At 37.0% G+C, this 14,295-nt stretch overlaps 1 protein-coding gene across 1 annotated transcript in view; it reads right to left on the reverse strand.

Annotated features, from left to right (window-relative positions):
- The window catches only part of PTGS2 (prostaglandin-endoperoxide synthase 2), a 12,357-nt gene extending 4,254 nt beyond the window's left edge, over positions 1 to 8,103 (reverse strand). The window contains exons 1-8 of the mRNA XM_044085319.1: positions 7,930 to 8,103; positions 6,363 to 6,497; positions 5,601 to 5,744; positions 3,981 to 4,124; positions 3,425 to 3,606; positions 2,537 to 2,620; positions 1,511 to 1,757; positions 1 to 68 (exon numbers count right to left, since the gene is read on the reverse strand). The exon at positions 1 to 68 is cut by the window's left edge and continues 219 nt beyond it. Coding sequence (XP_043941254.1) covers positions 1 to 68; positions 1,511 to 1,757; positions 2,537 to 2,620; positions 3,425 to 3,606; positions 3,981 to 4,124; positions 5,601 to 5,744; positions 6,363 to 6,497; positions 7,930 to 7,993 — 1,068 coding nt within the window. The 5' untranslated portion in view covers positions 7,994 to 8,103. The remainder of the gene's footprint in view (positions 69 to 1,510; positions 1,758 to 2,536; positions 2,621 to 3,424; positions 3,607 to 3,980; positions 4,125 to 5,600; positions 5,745 to 6,362; positions 6,498 to 7,929) is intronic.
- Between the last annotated feature and the right edge of the window lie 6,192 nt (positions 8,104 to 14,295).

A 14,295-nucleotide genomic window follows, 5' to 3' on the forward strand; every position in this document is an offset into this window, starting at 1 on the left:
CTTGAGTTTGAAGTAATACCCACTCAGGTGTTGGACATAATCTTCAATTACAATCTTAATAGTCTCCCCTAAAGGCAAACAGTAAAAAATGTAATGCAGTTAATATTTAATGAAAAGAATAAGCTTGTGCTGTTCGACTTTGTGGATTCTCATTGTTGTGCATAATATGCTAACCATGGCATATAGTCAAATGGCATCTACTGCTTTATCACAGAGCATCATATCTATGAACTACCAATGAGCTTCAGAATCTAATCCTGGTTTGATCCCCTCAGCCTACCCTTACAAAATGTATGCACCTGATGAAGTCAGGCAAAGCACTTCAGCTACCTCCAAAAAGAGGCACATGTATGCAGTGGGCTTCCCTCTAACAAATTACTACAATAAAACAAATGTTCTTGACCTAGATAGCAACAAACAGTATCTGAGAAATAATGTTCGAGAGTGTCATGTATTATGACTTGTCACTGTATAAAAATTACTATACTGCCTTTTGACTTATTCAGGATACTTATCAAAAAGGCAAATCTGCATGCTAGTACTAGTTGGCCAAAAAGCTGTTTCTAGTAATTGTATCTTTACTGCAAGAAATTCAGTGATATTCCTTTATCTTAAAAAAGTTAGTGTTGCATAACTTTTCTCTGTTTGTACTGGGCATGTAACATTACCAATTTGTATGCATACTACTCAAAATTAAACAGTGCTAACTTTCCTGTTCATCTTATTAACAAGAGTCACTTTATTCTGAAAATTATAATTCTTACTCAACTTCGATGTATATTATCCCCAAAATAAATAAAAGTAATAAAGCATTACGAAACTCCTTTGAATGCTCATCAAAAATTGACAAAGTTCATCCATATTTTAACTGTATAATACTAACAAAGCACTCATCTTGAATTTTTGTGAGTGAATTAAACAATATCAGGTGTCATTAAGTGACTTTCATTTAGTCACACTGTATGCAAATGAAACTATGAAAATCAAACCTATGGTCAGAGGATGAAACTGTGTTCTTAGCCTTAACCCTCTTTGCTGTAGTATAGGACTAGCAAAATGTTTGCTGCTAAATAATATTTGTCTGAAAGTGAATTTGTAAAATGTTATAAAAAGAGGACTTGTTATTGTCAGAAGGTAATAAAATATTAGATACTGAACTATATGGCATAAAGGAATAAAAACCATGACTACACACCGTGTATCCACTTAGTGGCTACGAAAACAAAGGAGTGAGCATGGCATAGAAGGAAGTGAGGGTCCAACACTCATATCAGGAGAAGGGATCATGGCAATGTCCATTTGAGGTGGACCATGACATCTGTGGCCCTCTCCACATGGCATAAATGTCCTTTCAGGGGTGTGCTCAGATTCAGTAGATAAACAGAGACCCAAGGAATAAAATCTCTTGTAACTACAAGATAAAACTCACTATTCACTCATAGCCTTAATCACCTGTGCTACACTGAGAAAACAGTAATAATGCATGAATTTCTTGCACATTCAGACTTACCGATTAGCACAAGTCTGGTAGTCTGGAACAACTGTTCATCATCCCACTCGGGATGGTCCTGTCTGAGAATATCACAAACACGATTATGCTCTCTCAGCCAGATGGTTGCATACATCATCAGCCCAGGAACTAAACCAAAGGTCTCCTGACCCACAGCAAACTGCAGGTGTTCTGGAACATGTGGTGGGTAAAGCATGTGAACGCCAGTATCTTTAACAGTAGGAGGATACATCTCACCATTAGTCATCTGAAAAAAACATTGATATTATGTATGACTGTCACAGGAATACAGGAATCTTAAAGTGCATACTGATATGGTGTACACTGAAAAACAGACTAGATAAATAATGCAAGGAGATATAGAGTTTTAAAATTACAATATATGCAAAATAGTTAAGCCATGCTGAGGTATGGGTGCAAATACTGCTATGATTAAGTATCATATCTGTTAATGTTGTTATAGGGATGGTCTGATGTGCAATGCTGCAGAATTTGGGGGTCAATATAGAAAAAGGCAATTATAGACGCAATGTTTTTTTTTTTTTTGGTTGAGCAGTGAGGATTTTCCTCATGCATGCACAGTTGCTTGCAGGCATTTGCATTGTTGATCTTTTTGGATGACACTCTTGCTATCAACATTTACATGCATCTATAAATATATATATATATATATATACATATATATATATATATATATATATATATATATATACATATATATAAATATATATATATATATATATACATATATATATACAGAGAGTGCTATTAGGCTGCTAATACAAAGTTATACAACCACTAGCTTTAGTTTTCCCATTTCAATATCTGCTTAATCGTTGCTCATTTAGTTTTCTTGCTTAGAAATGTAATCATATGCCTTTTACATTGCACTTTACAAGTTAAGGGCTAGCTCAATCTGCACTAAGTAGCACAACAGATGAATACGCAAAAATGAGTATATAAGGAATGCTGCAGTTTTTTTAAAAGCACCACTATGTAATGTAGTTTGAGATGTACAATACATACCTGATATTTTAACTTTCCATCTTTAAAAAGTCTCAGTTTGTGCTGCCTATCCAGTGTCTCACCATAAATGTGGCTTAAATCAACCTATGAAAAAAGAAAATGCATGTTAATAAATATTAACATGTTGATAACATTAAAAGTAATCAGTGATATAGTATCCCCAGAGTGCTGCAGAGTCCAACTCAATATGCTGCACAATCTTTACATTAAAACCACATGAAGGATACTACATTTCTGAACAACTGGGTAAGTGAGGTACTCCTTAAACACTTTTCAGCTGCAATGTATGTGCAACAATCATGGTAAATAGAGAGAGAGAGAGAAGCCAATCAACTAACAGGATTTTGGGATGTGGGAAGAAACTGGAATGCCTAGGTAAAACCCACACAGGCATGGGAAAAACATACAAAGTCTACACAGAGTGTGTGTGTGTGTGTGTGTGTGTGTGTGTGTGTGTGTGTGTGTGTGTGTGTGTGTGTGTGTGTGTGTGTGTGTGTGTGTGTGTGTGTGTGTGTGTGTGTGTGTGTGTGATAAGCTCTTAGTATAGCTTAGTAACTCTCTACATTTTAGAGTAGATTCCGAGGAGTGTGTTCCAGCATAATTCTGGAATCACTGCTGGCCATAGTTTTTGGAAAGGCACGTGTGTATTTGGAAAAGTTTACATTCACTATTGCAATGAACAGGTAAACTTATCCTGCCTGCATTTCATAGTGTAGGCAAACTCTCCATTCATTTCTGGAAGCATATGGATATTCTGTGATAAGTGTTGTACCCCTGTAATTATAAACCAGTGCAAGCAAGCATAATAATGTGTAACTAAATTAGAGTTTCCTTTTATATGCACATCCCTAGGCAGTCTTGATCAGGACTATTATGTCAAATTCTTACCCCATGTCCAAGACCTCTTGTGAATTCGGGTCCACGATGATGATCTGTCTTAAAGAACTGATGGGTGAAATGCTGGGCAAAGAAGGTAAACATAAGGCTGGTACCCTGAGGGTCAGGAATGAACTTTCTTCTGAGGAGGAATTTTTCTGCAATCATCTTTGCATCAGGTAGTTCTTTTTTGCCTACAAAAACATGTTTATGAGTAACTCAAAAAAATATCAAACTTTAATGCAAATGTTCATATTTTAAGAAGAGGCAAAGCTGGAACTACAGTGTGCGTTTGTGTGTGTGTGTGTGTGTGTGTGTGTGTGTATGCACTAGTCATTTTTTACAACTCACAAAAAAAATTGTCTGCAAAATAGTTTAAATTAATGACAGCATCAAAAGACTGCCATTTCACAAAATAAGAGCATTTACCATTTAAGCCTCCTAGCACCCATAATAAAGATGCAGTCAGCAAGATACATATTTTGAAGAATATTAAGTAAACTCACATCTCCAGACCTGTGTAGTTCTCACTAAATTTGGAATATAACAGGCTGATTTCAACACTCACCTTTGACTCCCATTGCAGTGGGGCAGTCTTTTGGAATGGGAGGAAGGGCTCTGGTATAGTATGAAATATTGGAATAAGCTTCCCAGCTTTTGTAGTTGTAGTGACCATTGTAAGTAGGGGGACTGTCAATCAAGTGGGCTCGTGCTACAAAATGAAAGAGAAAGCAAAAAGTGAATATTTGATGTCTCTGACATATAATATTTTATGTTTAGCTACAGGACTGTGCTGATAAATCTTTTTCATAAAATTGAGATGAAGCAAATTTAAAAAAATCAAAAATAGCACCTAAAGCTTTAGTGTCAGTTTATTTGGTTCAAACTAGAATGTTATCCATTATTGCTAAGGTTTACACCTTGATTAACCTTTCTTCTTCCTTTCCTCTACCACAATACTTCCTTCTCTCTTTACTACATCCTGACTGATTCCCACTGACATAACATCTTTGTGGATATAACTTATCTCATATATACTGTATAAAAAAAAAAAAAAAAAAAAAACTATTTTTGACATTGATATTAGTAAGACTATATTATTTACACTACATTTTGATATTATCAAATTTGCGTATTGCAATTATTTAATAACTTTTTAGGAATACTATCTTGCTATGGATATTTCCTCTGAGATGTATATTACCTATACTAAAGTCTTTTTTATCTTTTATGCTCAATTTTTGTTTTGTTTTGCTTTGTTATTTTTTGTATCCCCTAAACTTGTTATAACCGTTGGAGCTTTTCTCCCCGGGCCTCCACTGAAAATGGACATATATACAGCTGGACTAGCCCGGTCAACAAATGTAAAATAAATAAAAATAAAATAAATACACCTAGTATTATCATAATTAAGGTAGAGCTATTCTGCAGACATGTTAACATAAATCAAAATACACCTAGTATAGCTGCTATAGATTTGTTCTCTGAAATCCCATATATAAATACCATGAACAACTAAATCATTATTTTAAAGACTGCATCTACACTTCTAAAAATATTTCCAGCTAGGGAATGCACTTTTTTTGCAAAGCAGCCAGCACTTCTAAGAATAATACTGACCATTTTCACACACAGTCTGTTGCTTACTTTTAAATAGTCATTAACAGGACAACTTTTACCATTTCAGATGTCTCATTCCAGGAAGTTAGTAAGGACAGGTGACCCCCAAATAAACCCTTTCTTTTAGGGCATCCAGCAGTAAAGAAGAATTCAAAGAGCTCCAACAGTACTAAAGGAAATCAGTAACATTTTTCCTGGGCTAACTTTAACAATGCATGAGTTTACACCATTTTTTAACGGTTTAATTATTTGCAAGCCCAACAAGTGTTTAAACATTTGAATATATTTCTAATCATATTTTCTATGACTGAACCTCCAATTACTAGCTACAAAAATTACCATACATGCCTCTACTACTGACTTACAGATTATGCAGTTTTTACACTGAAAATTTAGGAATCAACAGAATGGGCAATAGATCACTTTCAAAACTTCCTGGAATGTACTGAGCATTTTAACAGTCCAGTTGATACAATTACTCTAAAGCTAGTCAAAAGCAATTAAAATGAAAAATAAATTGTGCATACTGTCATATTACAAACAATTTTGAATATCATGGATCACTCACATGTCAACACATATCGCATGACAAAATTATGAAGGAATGGAATGTTATTCACAATGTTCCAAACTGGCTTGAAGTGTGTAAGGATGTAGTGAACTGTGTTAGGAGAAGGCTTTATCTTCAGTCTAATCCAAGTTAAGAAGTCAGCTGTTGAAAGAAAACAGTGGTTAACATACTAACATTACAGGGTCGTCACAAAATGTGTTACATATGTATGCATCTAAATGTTTACACTTTGATGGTGGAAGAGGGTTTACAGCTTTTCACTTCTGTTTAATTCTCTGTTTCACTGCAATCCCTTTCTACCATTTGGCTGTATTATGCTGATGCTCTGATTTTACTTCCATGTGTTATTAATTTAAAACAATGGACAATGATAAATTAGAGCATCAGTGGCAGGACAACCACATACGTGTTTAAAACAAAGTAAGACAACAAAGCTTTTTTTCAGTTGAGGAGGAGTAGAGGGATACAGTATAGAATGTTCTTCCATTCTTGAGTTACAAAATCAGTTGTTTCAAATAAAGGGTATCAGTTTTCTCACTCTTTTAGGGTTTCATTTTTTTTTGTTGCTTTTACCTTCAAAAAGTCTACAATGCAACTGAATTGCAATTTCCAGGTTATCTGGGTCATGTTATTAAAAAAAAGTGGTAAAAATGCAAGAATGAATTGCTTATAATAAATAGATACAACTAACATCAGCTAATTCAGTGTTAGGTCTACAACAAAATGAGATCACCAAAGTTGAAACTTTTTAAAACTTACGTGTGGTACAGTTCTCTCCAGAATATCCAGTTCCCGTACAATCACATTCATAGTGATCAAATCCCTTAGTCATGCAAACACCCCTATTTTGACAAGGACTTGAGCAACAGGGATTTCCAGTTGTTCCAGATGATTCTGTAAGACAAAAACAATGTGTCAGACTATGTTATCAAGCAAATGACACTGAAAGCACAGCCTAAAAGATTGCAAAATAGCTGCTCGTGATAAAGATGGCTGAATTACTGCAAAAGATGTACCAAATTTTAAATTACAGATACATTTATTCTAATTGTTTCTCTGTTGCATAAATTAGCTTAAAAGTAATAAAGAGAATAACAGGTAGGAACAATAATAAAATGCAAAGAGTTAATCGTACATTACGTAAATCAGGGAATCAACATTATCTGCAGATCCTGTATTTATTCAATTAGCAATGTATGTATCATTTCATCAGACAGAAATATAAAACATTCAAGTCGATCGATCTTGTTTTGGTATATCCTGTATTCTACAAAAGGCAGTTCAAAGCACTAATAAACCAAGATCATCATCCAATGCTGTTTACAGATTGAATACATTTGACTGTTTTTTTCCTATCACCAATAGTTGCCAAAATTGATGAAATGCTTAAGAAGCTAGCAGCAAACTTGATGTGAACATTCAGAATATAATAGTGAGGCCCAGACCATTCCAAATATTGAACAGTGCTGTATTTATGCTTTCCAAAATGCATTAATGTTTTGTATAAATCTATTCACTCATTTATTCATTTTTGCAATTTTAAAATACTTAGGTCATAAAGCATTGGTAATATTTTAAGTACACTATAGGAGCTCAAAAAAATGATTACAATGTGTAGTACACGTTAACCTAAAGGGGAAGACAGAAATGATCTGTGAAGGGCAACAATATTACAGACTTTCAGACTGTGTGGTATTTCTTATCCAGTGAGTTGCTATTGCCAGCAAGAAAGAAAAAGGGCAGAACATGTTAACTATAAAAGTTCTTACCACCCAAATATGCTGCTTTTTCTATAATGAAGTGAATAACATAAAGGCAGTAGAACAGCGCCCACCATTACATTTTCAATTTTCTTTGATCAAAAGTACTTATTTGTTTCTTTTAAACATAATTCATAAATAAGGTTTAAAGGTATTACTTTACAGTGAGTAGAGCTTGTATAAACTGTCATCTCAAGCATTAAGCAGCATGCATTAATTGCATTCAGGTATGTATATATTCTTACAAGTTATTCAGTTAGCTAATAAACTAAACGTTATTGAAACACGCAACGAATAAATGCACTATAACATCAGCAAAACTAATACAAAGACATTCAAAAACAGATAACAAGGCTATTCAAAAGAACCACTGCAAATTGCCTATAACTACAAAAGTTTGATTTGCAGATGGTGACAACACAAAAACCGTGTACATGTCCTGTAATTATTTCATCTCCCCAGTTTAAATCTTTATTCCTTGACGTTTTGCAGAATAACATCAAAACAGCAATACTTAAACCACTGTGAGACAGGAATGCATGGACCAGCCGTACAAACTTACTGACCTGTGCTGCATAGAACAAAGATGCTGAACAACGTGAGCAGGGCGAGGACGAAAATAGCGTGCATGCCAAGGCTCGATTTATTATTGGTCCTGTAATGAAAAGTCCCGTGGACGACCGTGCTGAGCGCTCCGCCTCCTTTATTCCTTGGCTTGGTTACGTGTATCCTCGCTTTAGCGTCTTGGGTTCTCTGAAGTCAACTTCATTCAGAACTCCTGTATTTATTCCGGCAAGGCAGGGTGGGGGTGTGGCAAACAGCGATGACGCACACATACAAACCGCAAGACAGTCGTCTTCAAAACTTTAAGGCTTAGTAATGAATGAAATCACACCGGTAAAAACCTATCCCAGAAACTAAAAATAGCATCCCCTCACGCCTACACATTGACCCTCCTCCACACGCAGTGGCACTGCCAGCATGCTTTGTAGAAGGCCAGGTGTAGTAAGTTGCAACCTGCAAAGAGCTCCAAGTCTGCAAGTGCAACTCCAGCCTTTGACACGTTGTGAACTGTCACTCTTGTTGTCTCGCAAAATGGAATTTTACCAAGGGCACGCACAATTTTGCAGGGGGAAATTTGGGGCAGGTGTAGCGGTAGGCAGGTAATATAAGAGCATGTTGCTCTTGCTGGCATTTTATTACTTTTGTAGTCCTATGCAATGATGTCTACACTTCTTGGTTGAGAAGTGTTGACTAAGAGCAACAAACCACACAACCAGTCCTTAAAAATGAACTTATAAAGTTTGAGCACAGTACAAAAAAGATCACCAAAATAAATATTAGCTTTAAGAGTGAATTTGTTTCAGCAACAGAGAGCACATAACTTTTCTCATGTCTGCAGGACACAGGCAGTAACAACTACCCTTAGGCTATGCTCTCCCCCTTCTCAAGAAGGGCAAAACAAGTCACTTCAGGGACAAATCTCTGGGTGCCCATCAATCATCCAGGCTACATCTGCACCTTGCTGGGGGGGGGGGGGGGGGGGGGGCAACGTTGTTTAACTTGCTGGAGAAGTTTGTGATGAGGTAGACGTTAAGTAATACACGTGTCCCTTCATCGAATTTTATTTATATTTTGGTGGAGATTTGGAACTCTAGTTCCGGTGTTAGTGGAGCCACTTGATTTACCGAGATGCAGGCCATCAAGGAGGACAGTGTCCCTCAGTGGTTCGGAATGCTGGGCACAGAATCTCCCAGTAAGAGACTAAAAGACACAATAAAATGACCGCGATGAGTCGTTGCTGGTTTCTCAGAACGTATACACTAGTAGTCTACTTGGTTATGAACTTCTGGGGTCATTCCACGTCCCTAAAATGTTCAGATACGTACTGCATTGCACTCAGATTTATGTTGTATTAGCACGGGTGTGATGACCTTTTTGACCTGGTATTGACTCAGACAACATGTCTTTAGATTGTTTATTATTATTATTATTAGTGTTCTGTATTATTTGGAGACATAGCTCTCAACCTTCCATCTCCAAAATGAGGAACACTAGCCCTCATAATGTGGGACAAATGGGCAAAATGTGGAACACATACTAATGCCTTGCTAACAACTTCGGCTAGGAAGGTCATAGGATGGTTAAAATATGCTGGCTTTACTTAGAAAGAAGATCTTTTAATTAATTAATATGATTCATTTCTATTTACAATGGATTTCACTTAAAAACTTCCTAACACTGAATGTGTGACAGAATCTTTCAATGTGGAACTTTGAGGAACTTCGAGGAACGTGAACTTTAAGAGCCCAAATGAGGTACGTTAATCGTAATGAGGTATGTTTGGAGACAATAAAAGCAATTTTTCATAGTAGGGGGGCTTGATCTGATGGGGGAAAACAGGAAAAAAGTTTTCGCCATCTCAGTGTTTCGGGCATTTTTTCTTTCGTTCTTTTGAAGTCTCAGCTTTAAAGATGTCCGTGTTTTATATTAGAACAAACACATAAAGGTCACCAGTTTTATGAAGGATTAAGAGGGATCTAGCTGAATTTTCACTCAAAATCAGCTTTTTCTCAAAAATCAGGTACGGTTGAGAGGCATGGCGTTTACTGTAACTAAAGGTACAGGGTTTGATACCTTCCACCTCCATTTGCTATGCGTATATAGATAGACAGACAGAGTTACCACCTGTCTCTCTTTGCGAGGGACAGTCACACTTTGGGCTGTTGTGTCCTGTGAAAAAAAACTAAAAAATGTCACTTGCCCTGAGATTTTAAGACAAAATATATTTCTTAAGATTTCTTTAGTAGTTTTGTTTCTGGAACACATGCACATTATATGAAATAACATAAGCAACTCAAATGCTACAAAAATAAGCTTTTATTTTGGCAAAAAAAGTGAAGTTCTACCATTTGCACTGGCTGTGGGTATGTTTTGTCCTGCAAAATCTCAGACTTCTGCAAAAAAGGTGGCAACCCTATTAAGACAGACAGATAGATACGTGTGTTTATACATATGTATGTATATATTTATATGTGACCGTGCTTGTGTATGAAACAGTACAGTTTTTTATATTTTGTTAGTTGAACGATTTAATATTTTGTATGCACGTATTGTAAAATTACTTAATAAGTTGTTAGTAACTGCAGGCAAGTGCGAAGGGACATACAAGAGTAACAGTATTATAAGGCTGCCGAAACTCCAGCAGCAGGGAAGGCAGGGGATGTTGCTCTGAAGGCTTGAATCGGGATCGAGAAGACGCAGTAAGGATTCCAGGCTCAGTTATCCCAGAACAGGAATTACGTGTGTGCAGCGTAGGCAAAAACATATGCAACAGACTTAGACTGTACTGCAGACCTTCTGTCTGTTAAACTACAAGGAACGAACGGGACAACCGTCAAATGCATCAGTGAGCAAAAGTAATGCTGTTGTTTTTTTTATGAAGGGCATGGGCATTTCTGGTCATTCAGCAAAGAAAGGAACACCGACATTCATGCTGTTATCAATCATCGATAAAAATAAAAAAGAAAGTATTGGGGTTTATGAGAGCTTGCTTGTTAATTGCTATACTTTAGAAACCAGCAATTTTGTTTACATTGTGATTTGTGGTCCTTTCGGGTACTGGACTGGTGCAACATATTTCTGTAGAACCACCACCATCTTTAACCTTAAGAAGGACGCCTGAGATGTCTTGGTACTGATGTGCAGTGATTGTAAACTTTCATGTCAGACGGACACAGCTAACCACCTTGTAGAGTTCAGGGGTTCTGGCACGGTGCTCGTCAGATTTTATGTATTTATTTTTTTAACATTTGTTGACCGGGAAAGTCCGACTAGGCAGAGCCTATTTTTAGCGGAAGCATTCTGTCACTGTTTTTTTTTGTTACTGTTACTGCTAAGAAGGTAAGTGAACTGCTCTGTGGGCAGCTTTTATGCACGACCCCCCCCCCCCCCCCCCATAAAGTAAATGCACAGTGTTGAGCATATAGACCACACGCATGTGCGTACGCATTCCAACTGGTCAGCTTTTCAGTGAATATCCAGATTTCTCCTTCATATTTTCTGGCCAGTCATTGAGGATAGAAGTCACTCAATAACAAGCAATTGAATATCAGACTGCATATCCAAGAAAATGATTTCTAATGCAAAAATATTACCCTCTAGCTAGTAGCAACCACAAAAAATGCAATGTTTAAAATCTGTCCCTGATTTCGGCCCTTTGTCCAGCTATTATTATTATTCGCTTACTTTGAGGGGAGAAATTGAGAGTTATGGCCACGTGTTGAAGTTAACAAGTGTAACATAAAAAATATACAGGAATGTGCAGTTTCTACGTTTAAAACTTGCATCACCGGGTGCCTCAACATTGTTTTCTCGAGTATCCAGTGTTCTTTGTTTTGTGGCAGGCTCGATATAGTAGATGTCTAAGATAATTACTATGAGTCGTCGTTAAAAGGCGACTTGCTGCTAACAGTGATTTAACTTTCACTTTCCTGCTGCAATTTTCCAACAAGCAGACTTAACGTGCGCCTGCATGTATTGCTGCATACAGATATAGAAATCTGTGTGTAGTGCTTCGCAGAAAGTGGAGTGCTCAGATAGCCCACCAGGTGCAAGGAGACTAGACAGGGAATGCACGAAAACGCTAATGTTCTATCGGCAGTGAGACACAAGTGGTAAGGTTTCAAGGCAGTTTCCTGTATGAGTTGTAATGTGCTAGCTGGGGTGTTGTGGGTAGGCGTACGTATTTTGCTGTGCTCTACTGTTTGGCTTAGGAAGCATGCACTCTAGGGAATCTTTGCCATTGGGGTTCTGCGTGTCCACTGTCTGGCACTTATTAATGGAGGTGGGGAGACCTGCCATGTGTGAGTCGGTGCAACCTCAGTTAATTACATTTACGCATTTGGGAGTGGAAAGATGTGCCCCCGACTTTGGGCTCAGTCACGGTCATACCTCAACTTGTCCAGATTTTCACAGACTGAACGGATTTATCCATCATATTTTGGTCTGTTCCTAGTAAATTTTGTGGTTACGAGGAAAATCACTATGGATTGAAGTTAGTAAATAATGGTATACGTTTGAGTTTCAGACTTCATATCCTTCATAAAAACGCATGCAAAAAAGTTATTCCAGCTACGTTCTAAGTTATAAGAGCACAATATAAATCTATCACTGATGTTGGGCCTCTGATATCCCCCCCCATTGTTTTTTGATTTTGACTAGATTTCTTGCACATAGAGGTTCAGTACAGTAGTATGATGAGAGCCTAGGGGTGTTCTACCATTGTGTGTGTGTGTGGGTGTGTCCCTCTATACAAAACCCACCTGTCGAAATGTAAGTCTTTGGGATGCAGTGATAGCTCTCCACCTCTTGATTCCAGAATTACGGACAAACCCAGAAATAATCAGAGATGATATTTAAAATGTTAACTTTAGAATTTAGTAGAATTAAAGAATATGAAGTTAATATGCATTTTCCTGAAATAAAAGAAGTCTATGACTCTCATTATTGCCTTTATTTGTTATAAATTGCAACCCACCACCATTTGTCTGGAAATTGCTCATTTAAGGATTAGGGTAATGAAAAATTGGGATCTTGCGGATAGACTGCAAACTTTCTTCTTTATCAATAGCCTAGCATTTACTATACTCTTATGAAAAGAGCAAAATATTCATCTAAAATCAGAGACAGAGATATGCAGTTATTATGTGGCCAGAGGTTACAGGTGTGCAAAACCTATTCTGTTGATTTTAGAGGCTCCCCTGAGTACTCACGCTACTAAGATTAAAAATCAAAGGGTTCCACAGCAATGGAGGTCATCTTAATTTAAGACAAGATAATACAGTACTTAGCATTTGTTTGTATCAATGCACCCATTCATTTTTAAATGGCCTGTTCTAATGACTATCATGACACCTTCTAAGTAATTTTTTATTTTATTACAAGTAACTTTCACAATCACTATGAACCTTTTGAAAGAACAGTACTAGGGTAAATAGGTTTAGATTATTGTGTATTACATTAATTTACAAGGTAAGCTGCATTAAGTGCCTAAATCCTTCTTTGTAGACTATTTTTTGGCGCTTTGAGAAGTTGCTGAATACACCCTGCAGGTGAAGATTTCTGTCTGTAAAAGTTTTAACAAGAAGTGCACTGGAGTAGGTGGGATGCTGTGAGAAGTGCAGCATTTATTTCCAGTTGAAATCATAATATTCCTTTCATTGTCTTTAAGTTCCACATGGGTAAATGGCACTATACCTCACATCTGTGTTTATGATGCTATTTACTACTCCTCATTAGCACTCTTCAATAAAAATCTTGATGATTGGATGGGAGATAGGGAATTCACCCCGGGGATCACCTCTGTCACTCTGATTGACAGGGGCACAGGAAAATAATTTTCTTGGGTGGCAAAAGCCAGGGTATAGGTTTGGCTAGGCTTATATAGGCCCTAGGGCCAATAGCCTAGTACCTACCTATGAACCTATGAACCTATAAACTGTGACTGAACAGTACTGTATGTTTTTGAACCTGAATAATGCCACAGACAACTTCATGAGAATAACTATGGCAAGTAACAGTTGTACGTGTGTGCCTTTGTGTGGATCTATGTGTGTGAATTTATTTGTGTTTATGTGCGTGTAGGAGTATCATAATGCATGCCTGTGTGTGTGTGTGTGTGTGTGTGTGTGTGTGTGTGTGTGTGTGTGTATGTGTGTGTGTGTGTGTGTGTGTGTGTGTGTGTGTGTGTGTGTGTGTGTGTGTGTAATATTCACATATGCATAAACACACATAAGGTGACTACTTTGACCATTTGAATTCAGGCAGTTACATGAAAGTCAGATCTGCTTACTTTTAACTCCTTGACATAGGCCTTTATTTCTGTCTGAAGCAACTAGAAAACATACCGCAAGACACAAGTAAAAGGGTGT

This window comes from Protopterus annectens, chromosome 10.part0 (genome assembly GCF_019279795.1).
Source record: "Protopterus annectens isolate FY-2018-M chromosome 10.part0, PAN1.0, whole genome shotgun sequence".
Taxonomy (NCBI): domain Eukaryota; kingdom Metazoa; phylum Chordata; order Ceratodontiformes; family Protopteridae; genus Protopterus; species Protopterus annectens.